The sequence below is a fragment of the Orussus abietinus genome, unplaced genomic scaffold, assembly GCF_000612105.2.
Source record: "Orussus abietinus isolate OABI.00-Male unplaced genomic scaffold, Oabi_2.0 scaffold77, whole genome shotgun sequence".
Taxonomy (NCBI): domain Eukaryota; kingdom Metazoa; phylum Arthropoda; class Insecta; order Hymenoptera; family Orussidae; genus Orussus; species Orussus abietinus.
Genome location: NW_019394245.1, coordinates 76294 through 91964, shown reverse-complemented (window position 1 = coordinate 91964; position 15671 = coordinate 76294). Strand labels below are relative to the sequence as shown.

The following is a 15671-nucleotide window of genomic DNA, read 5'->3' as shown; positions in this document are numbered from 1 at the left end:
ATATGGTCTAAAATCTGATTGGGTCGAGTGCCGTCGGACACGTGGTCCATATGGTATTCGAATTTACCCCTTCCATTGCTATGCAAAGTCTAAATATTTATGGATATTATTTAAGTTGCTTCACCTCCGTGTCTATGTTACCACTTTATGCCCAGCCTCCTCTATTCTGTTGTCTATGGAATGATACTAAACTTTCCTTTTGGACGGTACGAACGGTGCGAATGCATTAGTTAATCTGGGAGTGGAACTGTGACGGAGAGACATTTCATCTTTCTCGGACAAATGCTTACCGAACTTTGTGCGACAAGGATGCAGATACATCCAACTTTATCTCTCTCTAGAACAAGATTGCCATATGTCTTAAGCGTGGCGAACGATCCAGTTTGCTATATATTTCAGTAAGATCCAATCACTGCACAGACTGCACAGGCAAGAATCAACGTGATTCGGAACTACTATTGAGGTAGAGTTATTAAATTTTGGAGAATTTAAGTTCGAATAATATAACTGAGAATGTTACAGCAACTTAAAAACATGTAACAATGTTTTACTTAAAGACATGCTTACAACTTAAAATATATAATAACACAAAAACTAGTATCGCTGTCAGAAAATTAAAATATACATGTATTGTCACTACAATGATAAGCGTTTAAATATAACTTTAATACATACATGAAGAATAGTTTTATGATATTTATTATAAGTCATTTTGTAATATTTAATATATAACTATTTATAAATGTATACATACGGATAAAGATAATCTACTAATAAGCCTTAACATGTGGATATGTATATATCTTCCACCTCATAAACGAATTACATCCATAGCAGAGATGTCTCTGTCCATAGTAAGGTTTGGCAACAACGAACATTCCGTCGCTATCATAAAAATGTAACTTGATTCATGACGTGCTGTGAACGTGGCCATTAGAGCCATCTTGGAGTTTCAGGTGCAGGGCTGCGCGCGCATCTTCAAAGTTTTAAGGTTAGCTCTAGTTAACTCTCGTCCGTGACGTACGCGTTCGTATGGTTCTGCCGTTGAATTATTTCCTACTGTATTTTCGTCACTAATTTTGTCTGCGAGAAGGAACAGCATGAATTGTCAGCTGGTAAAAAACTTGAAAAACGCTGTTTCCTTGTAAACCGATAGACATCTAAACCGGAATTTTACTTCAGGTCAGGTGGGTAACGCTCACACCATTTGTGTATTTTTCTACTTTTGCTAAAATTGGCGTAGCACACATGACTTGTACCGATTGCAAGTTACCTGATAAGAAAATAATTTGCATTCAATGAAATGCCCAATGTTCGATCAATTCAGTTATCAGTCCAGAAAAGAACTTTGTTTCTAATTTCATTTTGATCTTGTTATTGAACACGTAACGGAATACTTGTTTGTAAAGGCTTTTCTCGTGCCATTGCTATGTAACGATGTTATCTCTTCTCTTTTGTATGAAGTTACCATGTATGCGTATAAGTGAACAAGATGCATGACAGCTTTTTTGATTTCTTAGCATGCATCCTCTCTAATTAACTAATGCAAGTATGTTAGGATATTGTCTTTATGAACTTGGGTTTACAGCGTTTCCCTTCTTCGTTTTATCATTATCATTTTTTTGACTATGAATCATATTTAGATTTAAAAAATTTCTAATGATTCCAAATGACATAGCACTTAAAAATGAAATGTTCATCAGCCAATTTGGGACATTCATACATAAGAAGATTTTAGCTAAAACCTCAAAAAATAAGGGTGTCCATAATGATATCCCACAAAGGAAAGATATCTTTAATAATTGAAGTAAACTCATCATGTTTTCAATTTCATGGTTAAAGTTTGTCATAGTTTTAACATCGGCTTCGTCGATAACATCAATTTCATTAATTTGTATTGATTCTGATATGGAATCATTCTCACCTTTGTTGTGAAACTCTATTTCCGTAATGAATTCATCATCTTTGGGGTCGTTTTCTGGATGGTTATTACTCAATTTGTTTTCCTCAGTATGCCATGCCAATTTTCTTATATTTTGGTTAATTACAGATTCTCTTTTCTCCGTAACAATTTTATCTTCACTATTTTCATTGTTTTTCTTGATCCTTTCCATATTGTTCATTTTTTGTTGATTTAATGAGAGATTTTTACATCTGTACCTTGCTTGTAATTGCAAGATGCTAGAAATTATAATAGAGACAAAGTAAATTACAAATATAAGTATGAGCATGTGTAATTTAACAAATGTAGGGGAAACAAAACAATGATTGTTTAGACACTCTGACGGTATTATCATGCCTTTAGTATAGGTTTTGTTATCTGATATCGTAGATATAGTGCTTCCATTAGAATTCAATTTGGCACCTCCAGTATCTAATGGATGTATTACATGTTCAGTTTGCATTGTTTCATTATACTTTGTATCGTTGGTCTTGCATTTCTCTTTATATTTTGATGCAATGTCATTAATGTTTAATCCATTGGTAAACTTGTTAAGATTGTCTTCTTGATTTTCATGTACTCTTTGTGTCCGTTCTCGGTTATTTCCATTTGTGTTGTTAAATTTAATGGTCTGTATAGAATAAGTTGAAGGTTCCAAATGAGTTATTCTTATTGGTTCTTTTGTAACATTCTTGAGTAATTCCAATTTATTGTTCAGAAGATCCATGCTGCCTAAATTTGATATACGTTTTTCTTGGCTTAGAGAATGAGAAAGCTCGGTAACAGTTTTATTTTCTTCATCCACAACTTCCAATATATTGGTATCATTAAGTGGTATATTATCCATGTTCCAGTCATTATTTTGAGTTAAAATTTCACTGACATTCAAATACTTTGTGATATTCCATAATTCAGATGAATTATGATTAGTTTCCGATAGTTTTGAATTGGAATTATTTAATATTGAATGCATAATATTGTAAATACGGGATACCACATGATCTGTTTCTTTAGCATTAGGATGAGATATTTCCAACAAGTTTTCATCATTCATATTATTATTTAGAATTTGTATGGTGTTTTTGTATCCATATTGCTGAGTATTTTTTGCATCAGAAGATGGACAGTGATTATCGAAAGGAAAATTCATTGTAAAAATGCAAGTATCGTCAATCGGATCAGGCATTTGTTCCATTTTGTAATATTCTGCAAAATATAAAATACCTGTAATGAAGACAGGTACGAACCATTGACTTAAAATGTTTATATAACTGGTTCTCTTGTCATCGGGTTTCAGTTTATCTTGTTTCAAACCATTGAAAAAATTTGCAATTACATTTAGAATCATTTCTTTGAATAGAACTCTTTCATTTTTTAACTCTTCTCTGGAAAATAAGTTGGTTTTAGAGTGTGTGAATGTACCAGAATAAATTTGACCTTCAGTATCCTGGACTTGTATATTTGACGAAGAATCTCTTAGTTGTTTGCATTTGTCACTGATGTATTGTACATTCCAGTTGGCTTGTAATGAAAAACTTAACAATGAAACAAGTGCATTTACAAATGGCAACAGAAACATTCCATAATGCATGATTACATGACTAAAATTGCATGTAATCGTTTCGTTGAACTTGGTACTAGCACTGCTGTAGTGGTTCAAAAACTGTGCAAATGTCTGCCGATATTCATCACTTTCCATGCTTGACGATACAGAATAATTTAACATACTTGAATGTTTTTCACGAGTGCCATTGATCGTGTCCTCTTGAAGCATTCCATTAAACCAATTAAAAAGCAGTATTCCTGCTGTTAACATTGAACTTAGAATATCTGACACCGTCAGATAATATATTGACGTTTTAGCACTGCATCTGTAGCTTTGTTTCAATAAAATTATGAAAAATGTAAGACTTGAAAATAACAAGATATATCCTGCAGCACCGAGGGTTAATGAATTCATTTTGAAACCCTTAATGTTTTTGTCTTCTCTTAATATGTCAAAAAATATGACTTACAAGCCATTTTCGTCCACAAGGTAGTTTAACTTCTAGTTCGACTTCGACTACTGGGCTTGAGTTTGCCAAGCATGTGGGTATCTGAAGTATGAGGGTTTTCAATAAGTTCCCCCTAAAATAACTGTACTTTAAATCACCTGTACACCCATAGGGGTACAAATGTGACTATCTTTACAAAAATATGTGGAGAATCGAAGATACCGATGAAATAGCAAACATTTATGTTGAATGATATATGACACTAAATAATGAATTATCTTTATCTTACAGTAACCTATTAATCATCATGTCCATACGTCGTCGAACGGATCCATATATGACTCAGCGAATATGGGATGCTATAAGGATTACTGTCCATCAAAGGAGTTTGCCCAGTAATGACCGCATCGTGAGGCATTTGGCTCGAGTCTATGGTATCACCGAGGATGCTGCTCAGCATGAAGTTGATAAAGCAGTTGAAGATGGATTAATTTTTTTGAAGAAGGTGCCATCAAAAGGTGGTATTGATCAAGAGAGCTATAGACTGCCTACTGACCCAATCGAAGATGATGGCCATGATTGGTATTGCTGCAAGTGTCAAAAAGCAGGAATGGTTGAGAAGTGTCAAAAATGTCACAGAGTATTCCATTCAAATTGTCATGTTTCAATTAATCCTGAATTAATCTCTTGTCCTTTCTGTGAGGTGGGTAAAGTTAGCTAAAAAATTTAAGTAAAATTTACTAAGGATAACAGTGTTTAATTAGACCATGTTTTATTGCAGAAAATTAGCAATGATACATACCCTGATAAAGTCGAGTTAAATCATATATTAAACTTCACATGTGGACACTTAAAGGCAAAATTGCCTCCAGAAATTACAAATCGGACAATAGTATTTGATGGCACACCTATTGTAACTCCACCCGATGGCTTTTCTGGGCCAACCTGGGTCAGCGAAGGAGAAGATGCGTGGCGTCCAGGTGTATTGATAAAAAATCATATGGATCTCGCTATCATGGACTTTAAAACAACCCAAAACGAGTATAATAATTTAGCTGAATTTCAAGCGGATGCACACAACATTTTGCACAACATCATTGTCTACCATGGAGGTGCTTTACAATACTAATAATTATCATTGAATCAATTGCTGCTTAATATTCTCTTCAAATGATTACTAAATCATTTTTTTTAGAACATAGCATTGTCGGAGAAATGGGGATTACTATGTATCAGGATTGTTGTTACGATCTCCAAGAAATTCGTCGATGTGCAGATTGTTATCGAATATCTAATGAGAAAGTAGAAAAAATGTGGTTTTGTATTCCTTGCGATCCACCACATAGATTGGTCTATGCAAAGCAAAAGGGTTATCCTTACTGGCCGGCAAAAGTTATGCAAGTACACGACGATATTTACGACGTAAGATTTTTCGGAGGTCATCATATGAGAGCTAACATAGAGAAAATCTTCATTCGTCCGATAACAGTTAATCTTCAAAGCTTGCAGGTAACAAAGCAATGCATTTTTTAAAAGATACTTATGATAAATTCTTCCATTACTTTCCCTTTTAATTATTAGTCTGTGTTGTACATAGTAATAAATTACTAGAATCATTTGAAATATAGAACATTTCATTCTTTTTTTCTTTGTCAGTAAATTTCCACTGTGATCGTTCTTTCTTAATGTAGCCTTCCGAAAAAGGGAAGTGGAAAGAGATGAAGGTATGCGCAATTAAACTGACTAAAAAGTGTTTGTTCTTTGGATGTAGCTTCACAGCAGAGCTTATGAAGTTAATAAGAATTACTTTTTGATATAATTGAAAACTCAGTTTTATATCAATAATAACTTTGCTGTGAAGTTTGTATAGATAAATACATCTTTATTTTATCTTAAGTTAATTTTTTTTCATTGTAGATTAAAAGATCTGCAGCTTGGAACAAGGCATTCGAAGAGCTCAAGCACCATCAAAATTTACTAATGAAGATGGGGAAAAGTATACCTACAATCTCTGACATTGACGAGGACTCCGATGGTCCAAAACCTGCTAAGATTCGAGCCTTAGATCCGTCAGGGTCTTCGACAAGAAAATCAAATTCGGTTAAGCAAGTCATTAAAGACTTGCGAGTTAAAGTAGAACGTCTGAGCTCTGACGGGTACGTTGAGACACGATCGAACACCGAAGAGAACACGGAAAGAGACCGTTCTTCGGAAAGTAGAGTAGGAAGTGAAGAGAGACAGGTTCCGCGTTTGGCAGTGGCCGAAGACGAGCCAGCACGAGAGATTTCGAGTACTTGTCCCCAAGGTTTAAAGAAGGAAGGCTCTCAAGAAGACATGGTTACATCAAGTTGTCAAGAACCACGATCTAAGTGTGTTTTCATTCAGACCGAACAAATACAACCTGAAGTCTTACCTGCGAAGGTATTGCTATGAGCAATCTTATTCAACTAACAACGTTTATTTAATTCTGATAGGGATAGATCATACATTTATTTTAATATCAACAAGACAATTGTTAATTTTTATATTATGCGTGTTATTCTTACTCATATAGTAAATGAAATTGAATGTCATAACATGATACATTCTTAGGTAAAACGAGAACGCAGAACTTCCGATCAACCAGTAACAACGGCATTGGAAAAATTGCGTCGGGAGATGGAGCTGGACAAGTGTCGAGAGCTAGAAAGGCTGCAAGCAGAACATGCCAAAGAGATACGGCAACTAACTGATAAGCATCAACAAGTCATATCAGAAATAAAGAAAAAACAATGGGTAAGGATATTATTATTATATATCGGAAGATACCATATACTTAGCTGAGAAAAACACACTTATTACTTGCTAATTATTTACATCAATGTTGACTATTGTACTGTATAATGATACATAAAATATTGTTATGTGTAAAATTATCCATTGATATAATTGACTGAATATAAAACTTTGATATAATAGTATAATGTAACATTAGACATGTTAGTAAAGTTAATCATTTATCATTGCAGTGCTACAATTGTGAAGCTGAAGCAATATATCATTGCTGTTGGAACACAGCTTACTGCAGTACTGACTGCCAACAAGTTCATTGGCAACGTGAGCATAAAAGAGTTTGTCGACGAAAGCGTTAACATGTTCATTACATGTAAAATACTGAATTATGGCAGATGTCTGACACTCCTCTTAAAAAGTTTAATCATAAAAGTACGTTTCATGTAACACAACAGTCATGTCTCCTTCAAATTATTTTCTTTGAAAGGAAAAGAAACGATTTTCTATACATTTTCACAGATGTTTCGAAACAGCGTGTGAAAATTGTTGTTTTTATGAAAGATATCTTATTTTTTACAACATCCACCAGGACTGCATTGATTTTAAAACAAATGAAACATTTATATATGATGAAATTTTTCTCAAAGATGAATATCACTTCAAATTCCTATTCACTTTTATTTTTTTACCATACTTATAGCTATTATGACAATAAGATATGGGAATCTAAACTCTTGAAATTATAAAGCAATTAAATGTGTTAAGACATTTTGCAAAAAACAATTGTTTAACCTTATAAAAATCATAAGTATTACATTAAACCATAAAACTATTGATTTAAATTACTTTATTTTTGGTCTTTTCTGTTAGAAAAGTAACAAGCTAAAATAACAATTCTTCCTCAATTTTTTAAACACGTATCCAAGACATGCAAATACAGTTTTAATTGAAAATTGCACTACATTATATTACGACGCATCTCAATTTATTAGCACTATATTTACAGTAATTTTACAATGTATAGCCGATTCAAATTGACCATTATGTAAAACTCTAAATTCTCGCTTAAAAACTTTTGCATCCATTTAATACTTGTTGATGAATTAAATTTATTTACCTCAAAATGTCAACAGAGAATCAGCCTTGTTATAAAATGTAGTTTGTAAGTATTATGGAATATTGTAAAATAAAAATAGTTCAAAAGGTGTCATAAGATGTGCAAAAACTGCACATATTAAAGATGTAAATTATTACACACTAGGCTAGTACGTGGTTTGTGCTCATTTATCTAATTTTACCAGTCCTAAGAATAAAGGAATACGTATTTTTGAACATTTCAATTTAATGCATTGATGTTATTTTCTGTTGATGTAACATACCAGTTTCATATTTCGTAATTAAATTAAATTTCCATACAATTCTAGTGCTATTCAATTATGCTATGATGGAATCTTCTTGGCTACCTATACTTTTCGTATTTAAATAAGGGTAGCAGATGAATATGTGGTTATACATTTATATTCTATAAATTGTTGGTTAAATATTTCTATTAACGTGAATCAGCGAATATAAATTTTAAAACGAATATAATATACATTAAGTAAAGAATCTTTAGTATCTTTTATTGGGCTCATTGAGTTTCTAGGATGCATACTTACTCTAGATAGTTTACAAAATTGTACAATATTTGAGATGCTGTCAACATTTGTGTTTAGTTCTCATGTGTTTTATACAACAATGATCTTCGATAAACAAGCACATCCACATAAGAATAAATAAGTTTTACATATATTAAATAATATACCTAGTATATAGCTCACATTGTAATAAAAGTAGAAATCATTTGTACATAGTTTTAGTAGAATAATTTAATAAGTGCAAGTTCTTCTAGAAGCTTACATAAACAGTAACAATAACCTTAATCTTAGGTTTCTTGGTTAGCTCGGACTTCCATACTTGCCATTACTAAAGCCATTTGGCCTTTTTCTGAATTTTCATTTACCTTAACAAAACTAGAACTATTTAAACCTTTTACAGATAATTGTTCTATCAATTGTAATTCTGCAGGTTCTAGATTTTCACCAAGTTGCTTTAAAGCACTAAGGATCTCACCCCGTTGTCTTTGACCTATATCTTTATCTAATTTACCAAGCTTCAAATCACGGTTCACTTGAGATAAACGTTCCCGTAACAGATTAGGTTCACGTTTGCCAAACATCCTGATTACTGCAGGTGTTTTGAAAGCTGCACTAATGGCTGCTTGAGTTGCCTGTAAGTTTGTTCTCTTAGTACGTTAATAAAATGTTATTTCATGTTTTATGGTAGTTACTATGAAATACCAATTGCATTGCTCCAAGATGATCGATTAGTGTTACATCTCCAGATATCATTCGTTGAAGGCTTTCATTGAATTCTTTCAATTGTTCCATGGTCTCATTTTTCGTCTCTTCGTATTCAGCTAAATCTAATTCATTCCTAGAAAATATTGTCAATGTTACAGTATTAAAGTAAACAGATAATTATATATTCACCTGCATTCTTCAAGATCTTCTAGTTGCTCGACAAGTCTGTCCAACTGTTCCTCTAAATTTTTACGGAGCTTTTCCGTTTCAACCTTTCCCCGAGAAGCCATGCTTAAAAAGCCTCTTGCAAAATTAAGTTGATCAGTAAAACTTAAAGTAATTGTTCAAAACAATTACAAATGTCACAGTTCCATATAGATTAGGTTATTTCTTCCATCCATCCGAAAAGGCACCCGGAACAACCTCGGAGGATTTGAACATTTTAACCCTTCATTATCATATCTCTTTTTATCAGATTTCTCTGGCAAATAAAAGAAATACTGATCAAGATTAGATTTTAACTGATATAGTACATACTAGGCTCGAATTAATTCTACCGGAATCCAAATAGATACATATACTGCTTTATTTGAAATTTACGTACTAATGGGCAAAGAAATGAAGTCTCCATAGAAGCCCAGGAAGGATACAGCCGTTCGACGCTCAATAAATAGTAAGTTAGCCAACGTATGGCGGCGCTGTAATTTCTTTCCTCTCTTAATTTTGGCGTGTATTACATATTTTTGACGAGAGCGCTCACTTCTCGCAATATCATCTCACGCGTGTTTATTCACCGAATTACGTATTCGTTATATGAAAGAACGAGATCACTAGCACCTCCGGTCTAGTAACAAATAAAGGTATATACCTTGTAAATCGAAAATTGCGAGATGTAGCGGGTTATAGGCGGGAAGATGGAAAGCCGTTAAAAATAAAGAAAAGGACTCGAGTCTAACCATATTTTTTAAATATGTATTACATTCATATTTACATATACTATAATTAGAAGTTCAATAATATAATTTTCTTATCATGTCATGTAAGCATGAATTATTTAAAGGTTTTCAATGTTTAATAATAAATATAACCTCGCAATAACAAAAACTAACCTGTACATACTAGTAAATTCTCTTTCTTCTAACGAAAATGGGTGTGAGGCATCACGGTAATTCCCTTCTTCTTATAATAAAGTTATTATAACGTCCCCGAATACGATTGTTGCCAAAAATCAAAACACCCAGGAGGATTTCTATTTTGAATTTCGGTGTACCAATCCGCGGAAGATGGCGCTCACGGCGCTTATTTTTCTATATTTTCTTATATGCTTCACCATTTCGCTTAAAAATTTGTGCCGAGCCAGTTCATATGAATGTCTCGCATTTTCATCAACAAAAACGTTTCGTAATACCGTGAGCTACTAATTTCTCACATCTTTGTTCAATTCGCTTTACGTATAAACTCCCTTATGGTGATATAAAGCGAATTGCATTCTTTCTTTATCTTACACACAATACTCGCCTCTCTATACGCGTCTCTCTTCCTCCCGTATGTGAAATATCATTGGCTAACACATGCGATCTCTCTTTTACCCCCACTTCTGGTTTGTTAGCAACTTTTAGTCATCAAGCGCTAACGTAGGATACGGGCTTCTATGGGACTTCTGAATTCTTTGTAATGGGTAAGAAAAATAAATCCAATGGATCACTCGGTAGAGCGTTAATTAAGGATCGATTTGGCTCTGTAAAGTCTAGAAGAAATACTGGTGATTGTGCGGTAAGTAATTGAAATTGCGATAAGAAATATTCACGATAATCTCAAAATAAATAAAAAATACCCTTGCTAGTAGTTTTATGGAAGAATCAAATTTAAATTATATACGACATTTAAAACTTATTAGATTTTTAGTAAAGTTACGCCAAATTAGTTGTGTTAATTAGAAAGTGTCATTTAAAGTAATTCAGTGGTTATTTATTCTCAGATTCATACCACTGAGATTAATGATGGATACGATTGGGGTCGTCTTAACCTACGATCGGTCACCGAGGAGAACTCATTTGAAGAGTTCCTATCCACTGCACAGCTTGCTGGAACTGAATTTCATGCTGAGAAGCTGAATATTAAATTTGTTAATCCAAATACCTACATTGGACTTACGCCTGAGGAAAAAGCTAATATTTTACAATTGCATGAAAATAATCAATCCTTGCTTAAAATTCCACGAAGGCCACAATGGAATAAATCAATGAGTGCTCAGGAATTGCAAGCTAAAGAGAGCACAGAATTTTTGCAATGGAAGAGGCAGCTAGCTTTGGCTCAGGAAACTGAAGGGCTTGTATTGACACCATATGAAAAGAATTTAGAATTCTGGAGGCAATTATGGAGAGTGATTGAACGTAGTGATGTCATTGTACAAATTGTAGATGCTCGTAATCCTTTACTCTTTCGATGCAAAGATTTAGAACAGTACGTTAAAGAAGTTGATCCCAGAAAAACTAACATGGTTCTCTTAAATAAAGCAGATCTGTTAACCAATGAACAACGGCAAGCCTGGGCTGAATACTTCACAGAAATGAACGTTAAAGTTGCTTTTTTCTCTGCAATGCTGGCAGCAGAAAAACCAGATGAGAAAAGTGATATTTTTGAGAATGATAATGATAATGATACAACTGACTCCTGTGAAACAAGTGAAGAAACACCATATTATTCTGAATGTGATTCTAATTCAGAATATGAAAGTGCAGATGACACAGTAATTGACACAAATGTTGATCTTATGGAAAAAGGAAAGATTTCTGATGCAGAAGAATGCCTATCCCCTCAATGGAAAGAAAACTGCATCTCATCAAAGGAGCATGAGTTAGATAAATTCGGTGGTACCAAAATTTCAGATGAGATGTATGATGAAAGTACAGGTTCAGATCCTGGTTCAAATTCATCCAAATTATTATCACGAGACGAGTTACTAGACATCTTTAGAAAGATGCATAAAAATAAAAGTGATAATGAAGCAACCACTACAATTGGTTTGGTAGGTTATCCAAATGTTGGCAAGAGTTCAACGATTAATGCTTTGATAATGGATAAGAAGGTATCAGTATCTGCTACTCCTGGCAAAACAAAACATTTTCAAACTTTATACGTCACCAAGGATCTACTTCTCTGTGACTGTCCTGGATTAGTGATGCCAACCTTTGTTTGCACAAAGGCAGAAATGGTTCTAAATGGCATATTGCCCATAGATCAATTACAAGACCATGTACCAGCAATTTCATTGCTGTGCTCACAGATTCCACGACATGTTCTGGAAGATCGATATGGAATTATGATTCCAGAGCCAATGGAAGGAGAAGATTCAAACAGACCTCCTACCTCAGAAGAATTGTTAAATGCATATGGACGTACGTTATCTCCAGTATGGTACAATAATCTGAAAAATTTTCTTAAAACGAATACATTCTACTTGAATTCTAGTTAGCCGAGGGTTCATGACTCAAAACGGACAACCAGACAATCCACGTTCGGCACGCTATGTGTTGAAAGACTATGTAACGGGTAGACTTCTCTATTGCACGGCACCTCCAAATAGAGAACAGTCAGAATTCCACAAGTTTCCACCTAAACGAAAAATTTCCCTCCAAAACAAAGAACAAACAGACAATGCTAGTCGGTCAACTGGAAGAAGGAAAACGGTAACCAACACCATCGATGAGATCTTCTTCCGTAAATGTTCAACAGGTGTTCACGCCAAAGGAATACTCGGGAAAGCTGGTGGTTTACCAGAAGGTTTGGCTGTGAAGTAAGAAACGTTAAAACATACTTTTATTATGAATAGTTGAAGAAATTATAAAATAATGCTTACACGAAATTGTCGTTAATCTGCAACTTGGCACCGGTCTAACAAATCATCAGATATATCAATGTGTTATATCATTATATCAAATTCCATTTGTTATAACAACTCGATAAATTCTTTTTATAGTCATACTGAATTGGCGGCAGTATCCACGCAGAGCGCATTAGAAGGCAAACCCTGGAAGAAGATTAACAGGCATGCTAATAAGAAGAAACGTGAAAAAACGAGACGACTGTATGCTCATCTGGATCAACACTGACGTTTGACCCTTTCTGTAATTTATTTGCATTTCCTCAGTGCGAATCTTGTGAGGGTAATTCCATTGATCATATTATATTTTCTTTTATGAATTCTTAGCATTTGCAATTATTCACATTCTTGTACAGTCTGCTGACTTTCGAGATTACCAAGGGCCAATATAAATAGTATACTTTCTTCATTTACCATGATATCGTTTGTTATATAATATATGCACCTGAATTACAAAAAACATTTTCTAGATCCTGTAGTCCTTTTCTCGAATTCATTCTTCGTCGTATCAATAACATGTTAAATCAATAGCAGGTTACTTGATGTGTTCTTTAAGATGTTGTCAACGCTTATAAAATAGACATCGGATGATATTTGCTGAACCAAGCTATTCTTTGAATATATATATATATATATTATTTAGTTCTGAATACTCCTTGTTTCCATATGGGGAAATAGATAAATTCATATAGGCACATATCAAGCTTTCAATAGAATAGGACAGTATGTAATATTGTCCTAACAAATTTGGACTCAAACTCATGAAGAAGTTCATCTATGTCGTTGTCCAGATCTTCACTATTCGCCAACTGAAAAATGCAAATTTTCATTACAAATTATGGGTGAAATAAGACTGCCATAAATGTACAATACAAATTTAAGTAAATGTTTCAAAAAGTTTAACTGATGCTGGGTGTACTTCAACCGAGCAGATTTCAGTACCACTGTCACTAATTCGCAGATGAGAAATGAGCCAACTGTTGCTTCCTCGTGGTTGTCTTGAATGTCAATATTAATTAAATGAGCTGGTTGATTATCTTCCGGAGTTCTCGATTCCATACATTCAATGACTTGATCATAAACACGCTCCTCGCAAGTGATGAGAATATCAAACTTCTCTTTTGCAAGTTGAAAGCGTTCAGGCCTTGGCTTTATCCGACGATTCCGATCCAGCATATGAAGCAATCCATTTTGTGTATAACTGATACGTCAATTAAGGATAGATGTAAAAACATATTTAAAATTTTACAAAGAAAACCAACAACTGTTGACAAAGTCTACTAAACATTATATTAGGATACTATTGTTTATCCTTTGTTAATAAATCGGTATAGATTTCATCATAAGATGTTCCAAAGTCATATATGTTTGGTCGATCTGGAGCATTTCCTGGTAGCTTTACTTTGTCACCGGTTCCATAGGATTTAACGTTAAAGCCCTTTTTGCTGAAACATTTTAACAATTCATTTTATAAATGAATCTCATATCTTTCAGCTATGTAACAAATATTTATCTTGTACAAGATTACCTTAAAAAAGCATGTGCTTCCATGCTCCTGTTCATGTTGCTCGAACATATAACAGCAACGCTTATAGAATTCGGTGCAGGCATATTTGCTTTCAAAGGAATTATGTCTATCAGGACAGAAAAAAGCCTCATTTAAAAATCGTGTTTTTCTAGCTTTTTTTAAATAAGAATTATTTTAATTCATTATACAAAATGACAAATAGCAGTTTGCTAAAAAATCTCAATCGTTGAGTTGTTATACCTATGTTTGAGGAAATGTAGAAACTATTTGAACTATTTAAACATTCTATTACCCTATTTCCTATCTCCTTTTCGATACTTTTTCTAAGTAGAAACGGCATATACTAGTGAAACCGTGATTTGCAGTGAATTGTAAATGTCATAGGATGTCACGGACCATTTTTTCTTATTAAGCCTGTAATTATCACCGTCTTACGTATGTCAACGCGCTGTTACAAGTATCTTGAAAATCCTTACAAAATTGACGGCATTGGCATTCGTTAGTCACCCTGTTAACAGTTTGTTCACTTTTTCCGGAGCCGTGAAAACCGTGAAAACTAAAAAATCACGAGCCGCCAAGATCTCGTTTATAACATACATATAACGTTTACCAGGGTTGGGTAATTTCGCGTTTTTCGAGGTTTTTGACATCCATTACATAAACCAGATAGTTAACCGTAGAAAATCGTACAAAACCAATAAATTACGTTTCCAACGTGGGGGATGCCGCAGGGGCGCTATTCGCTAGGTTATAAACATCTTTTAGTACACACGTAACACGTAAACATTTTTAAGGAATTGGCGCTTGTTTAAAATTCTTCCGATTTAACACTTCGGCCCAGTTCTACAACTCGAGTTAACCGAAGTTTAACTTGTTTATATTCAGTTTAAACCCGTTGGAAACACGTTAGACTCGAGTTAACCGAAGTTTAATTGATTTACAGCAGGTTGAAACCGAATGTAAACTAGTTAAACTCTGATTAACTCGAATTGTGGACTTAGGCCTTATTCAGTTTCCACCGTCGGTATATATTCAATACCGAATCGGATAAATCCAATTTTGTGTACATTTCCACCACCTGATTTTGCTTAATACCGAACTAACTAGGCGGTGGAGACGTATCCAAAGACGGATTAAATAAATCCGCTCTGTCTCAACTAGGGCATGCAACGTCAAAAAAACGTTTGAAATTCTGAACTTTGGTCATCCT

At 33.9% G+C, this 15671-nt stretch overlaps 5 protein-coding genes across 13 annotated transcripts; 2 read left to right on the top strand and 3 right to left on the bottom strand.

Annotated features, from left to right (window-relative positions):
• Positions 1-939: 939 nt before the first annotated feature.
• LOC105694682 (zinc finger MYND domain-containing protein 11) lies at positions 940-7797 on the top strand. Of its 2 annotated transcripts, none has more exons than XM_012415569.2 (7): positions 940-991; positions 4228-4639; positions 4718-5048; positions 5132-5445; positions 5854-6357; positions 6529-6711; positions 6945-7797. In XM_012415569.2, the coding sequence occupies exons 2-7, from the start codon at positions 4244-4246 to the stop codon at positions 7065-7067; spliced, it is 1851 nt and encodes a 616-aa protein (XP_012270992.1). In that variant the 5' UTR covers positions 940-991; positions 4228-4243; the 3' UTR covers positions 7068-7797. The 2 variants fall into 2 exon arrangements, with proteins under 2 accessions (XP_012270992.1, XP_012270991.1); XM_012415568.1 differs by lacking the exon at positions 940-991 and adding an exon at positions 1003-1187.
• On the bottom strand, positions 1569-3926 carry LOC111674073. Its single transcript, XM_023433097.1, has one exon. The coding sequence runs from the start codon at positions 3900-3902 to the stop codon at positions 1569-1571; it is 2334 nt and encodes a 777-aa protein (XP_023288865.1). The 5' UTR covers positions 3903-3926.
• LOC105694683 (protein LZIC) lies at positions 7677-9732 on the bottom strand. 2 transcript variants are annotated; one of them, XM_012415571.1, is made up of 4 exons: positions 9655-9732; positions 9240-9531; positions 9048-9183; positions 7677-8977 (listed from the first exon to the last, which is right to left on the bottom strand). In XM_012415571.1, the coding sequence occupies exons 2-4, from the start codon at positions 9338-9340 to the stop codon at positions 8633-8635; spliced, it is 582 nt and encodes a 193-aa protein (XP_012270994.1). In that variant the 5' UTR covers positions 9341-9531; positions 9655-9732; the 3' UTR covers positions 7677-8632. The 2 variants fall into 2 exon arrangements, with proteins under 2 accessions (XP_012270994.1, XP_012270995.1); XM_012415572.2 differs by lacking the exon at positions 9655-9732 and adding an exon at positions 9608-9623.
• A 701-nt stretch (positions 9733-10433) lies between these two features.
• LOC105694732 (large subunit GTPase 1 homolog) lies at positions 10434-13352 on the top strand. Of its 2 annotated transcripts, none has more exons than XM_012415664.2 (4): positions 10434-10823; positions 11029-12448; positions 12522-12813; positions 12985-13352. In XM_012415664.2, the coding sequence occupies exons 1-4, from the start codon at positions 10725-10727 to the stop codon at positions 13160-13162; spliced, it is 1989 nt and encodes a 662-aa protein (XP_012271087.1). In that variant the 5' UTR covers positions 10434-10724; the 3' UTR covers positions 13163-13352. The 2 variants fall into 2 exon arrangements, with proteins under 2 accessions (XP_012271087.1, XP_012271086.1); XM_012415663.2 differs by having other exon boundaries at positions 10437-10823; positions 12522-12846; positions 13030-13352.
• Positions 13353-13539: 187 nt separating this feature from the next.
• On the bottom strand, positions 13540-15186 carry LOC105694733 (RNA polymerase II subunit A C-terminal domain phosphatase SSU72). Of its 6 annotated transcripts, XM_012415665.2 has the most exons (6): positions 14938-15052; positions 14702-14875; positions 14462-14567; positions 14235-14378; positions 13876-14134; positions 13540-13742 (listed from the first exon to the last, which is right to left on the bottom strand). In XM_012415665.2, exons 2-6 carry the CDS (start codon positions 14799-14801, stop codon positions 13641-13643), a joined length of 711 nt encoding a protein of 236 aa, XP_012271088.1. In that variant the 5' UTR covers positions 14802-14875; positions 14938-15052; the 3' UTR covers positions 13540-13640. The 6 variants fall into 6 exon arrangements, with proteins under 6 accessions (XP_012271088.1, XP_012271093.1, XP_012271089.1 ...); XM_012415670.2 differs by lacking the exons at positions 14702-14875; positions 14938-15052 and adding an exon at positions 15168-15186; XM_012415666.2 differs by lacking the exons at positions 14702-14875; positions 14938-15052 and adding an exon at positions 15072-15139.
• Positions 15187-15671: the final 485 nt, after the last annotated feature.

Excerpts from the sequence above, each read along its gene's own strand:
- LOC111674073 (XM_023433097.1), bottom strand. The coding sequence starts at position 3,902 with ATGAATTCATTAACCCTCGGTGCTGCAGGATATATCTTGTTATTTTCA.
- LOC105694682 (XM_012415569.2), top strand. The coding sequence starts at position 4,244 with ATGTCCATACGTCGTCGAACGGATCCATATATGACTCAGCGAATATGG. Across the intron at positions 5,446-5,853 it reads TTAATCTTCAAAGCTTGCAG|ATTAAAAGATCTGCAGCTTG; the intron begins GTAACAAAGCAA and ends TTTTCATTGTAG. Across the intron at positions 6,712-6,944 it reads AAATAAAGAAAAAACAATGG|TGCTACAATTGTGAAGCTGA; the intron begins GTAAGGATATTA and ends TTATCATTGCAG.
- LOC105694683 (XM_012415571.1), bottom strand. The coding sequence starts at position 9,340 with ATGGCTTCTCGGGGAAAGGTTGAAACGGAAAAGCTCCGTAAAAATTTA. Across the intron at positions 9,184-9,239 it reads GAAGATCTTGAAGAATGCAG|GAATGAATTAGATTTAGCTG; the intron begins GTGAATATATAA and ends AATATTTTCTAG. Across the intron at positions 8,978-9,047 it reads ATCTTGGAGCAATGCAATTG|GCAACTCAAGCAGCCATTAG; the intron begins GTATTTCATAGT and ends ACAAACTTACAG.
- LOC105694732 (XM_012415664.2), top strand. The coding sequence starts at position 10,725 with ATGGGTAAGAAAAATAAATCCAATGGATCACTCGGTAGAGCGTTAATT. Across the intron at positions 12,449-12,521 it reads ATTGTTAAATGCATATGGAC|TTAGCCGAGGGTTCATGACT; the intron begins GTACGTTATCTC and ends CTTGAATTCTAG. Across the intron at positions 12,814-12,984 it reads GCCAAAGGAATACTCGGGAA|ATCAAATTCCATTTGTTATA; the intron begins AGCTGGTGGTTT and ends TTATATCATTAT.
- LOC105694733 (XM_012415665.2), bottom strand. The coding sequence starts at position 14,801 with ATGCCGTTTCTACTTAGAAAAAGTATCGAAAAGGAGATAGGAAATAGG. Across the intron at positions 14,568-14,701 it reads CTACATTTCCTCAAACATAG|ACATAATTCCTTTGAAAGCA; the intron begins GTATAACAACTC and ends CTGTCCTGATAG. Across the intron at positions 13,743-13,875 it reads TCTGCGAATTAGTGACAGTG|TTGGCGAATAGTGAAGATCT; the intron begins GTACTGAAATCT and ends TGCATTTTTCAG.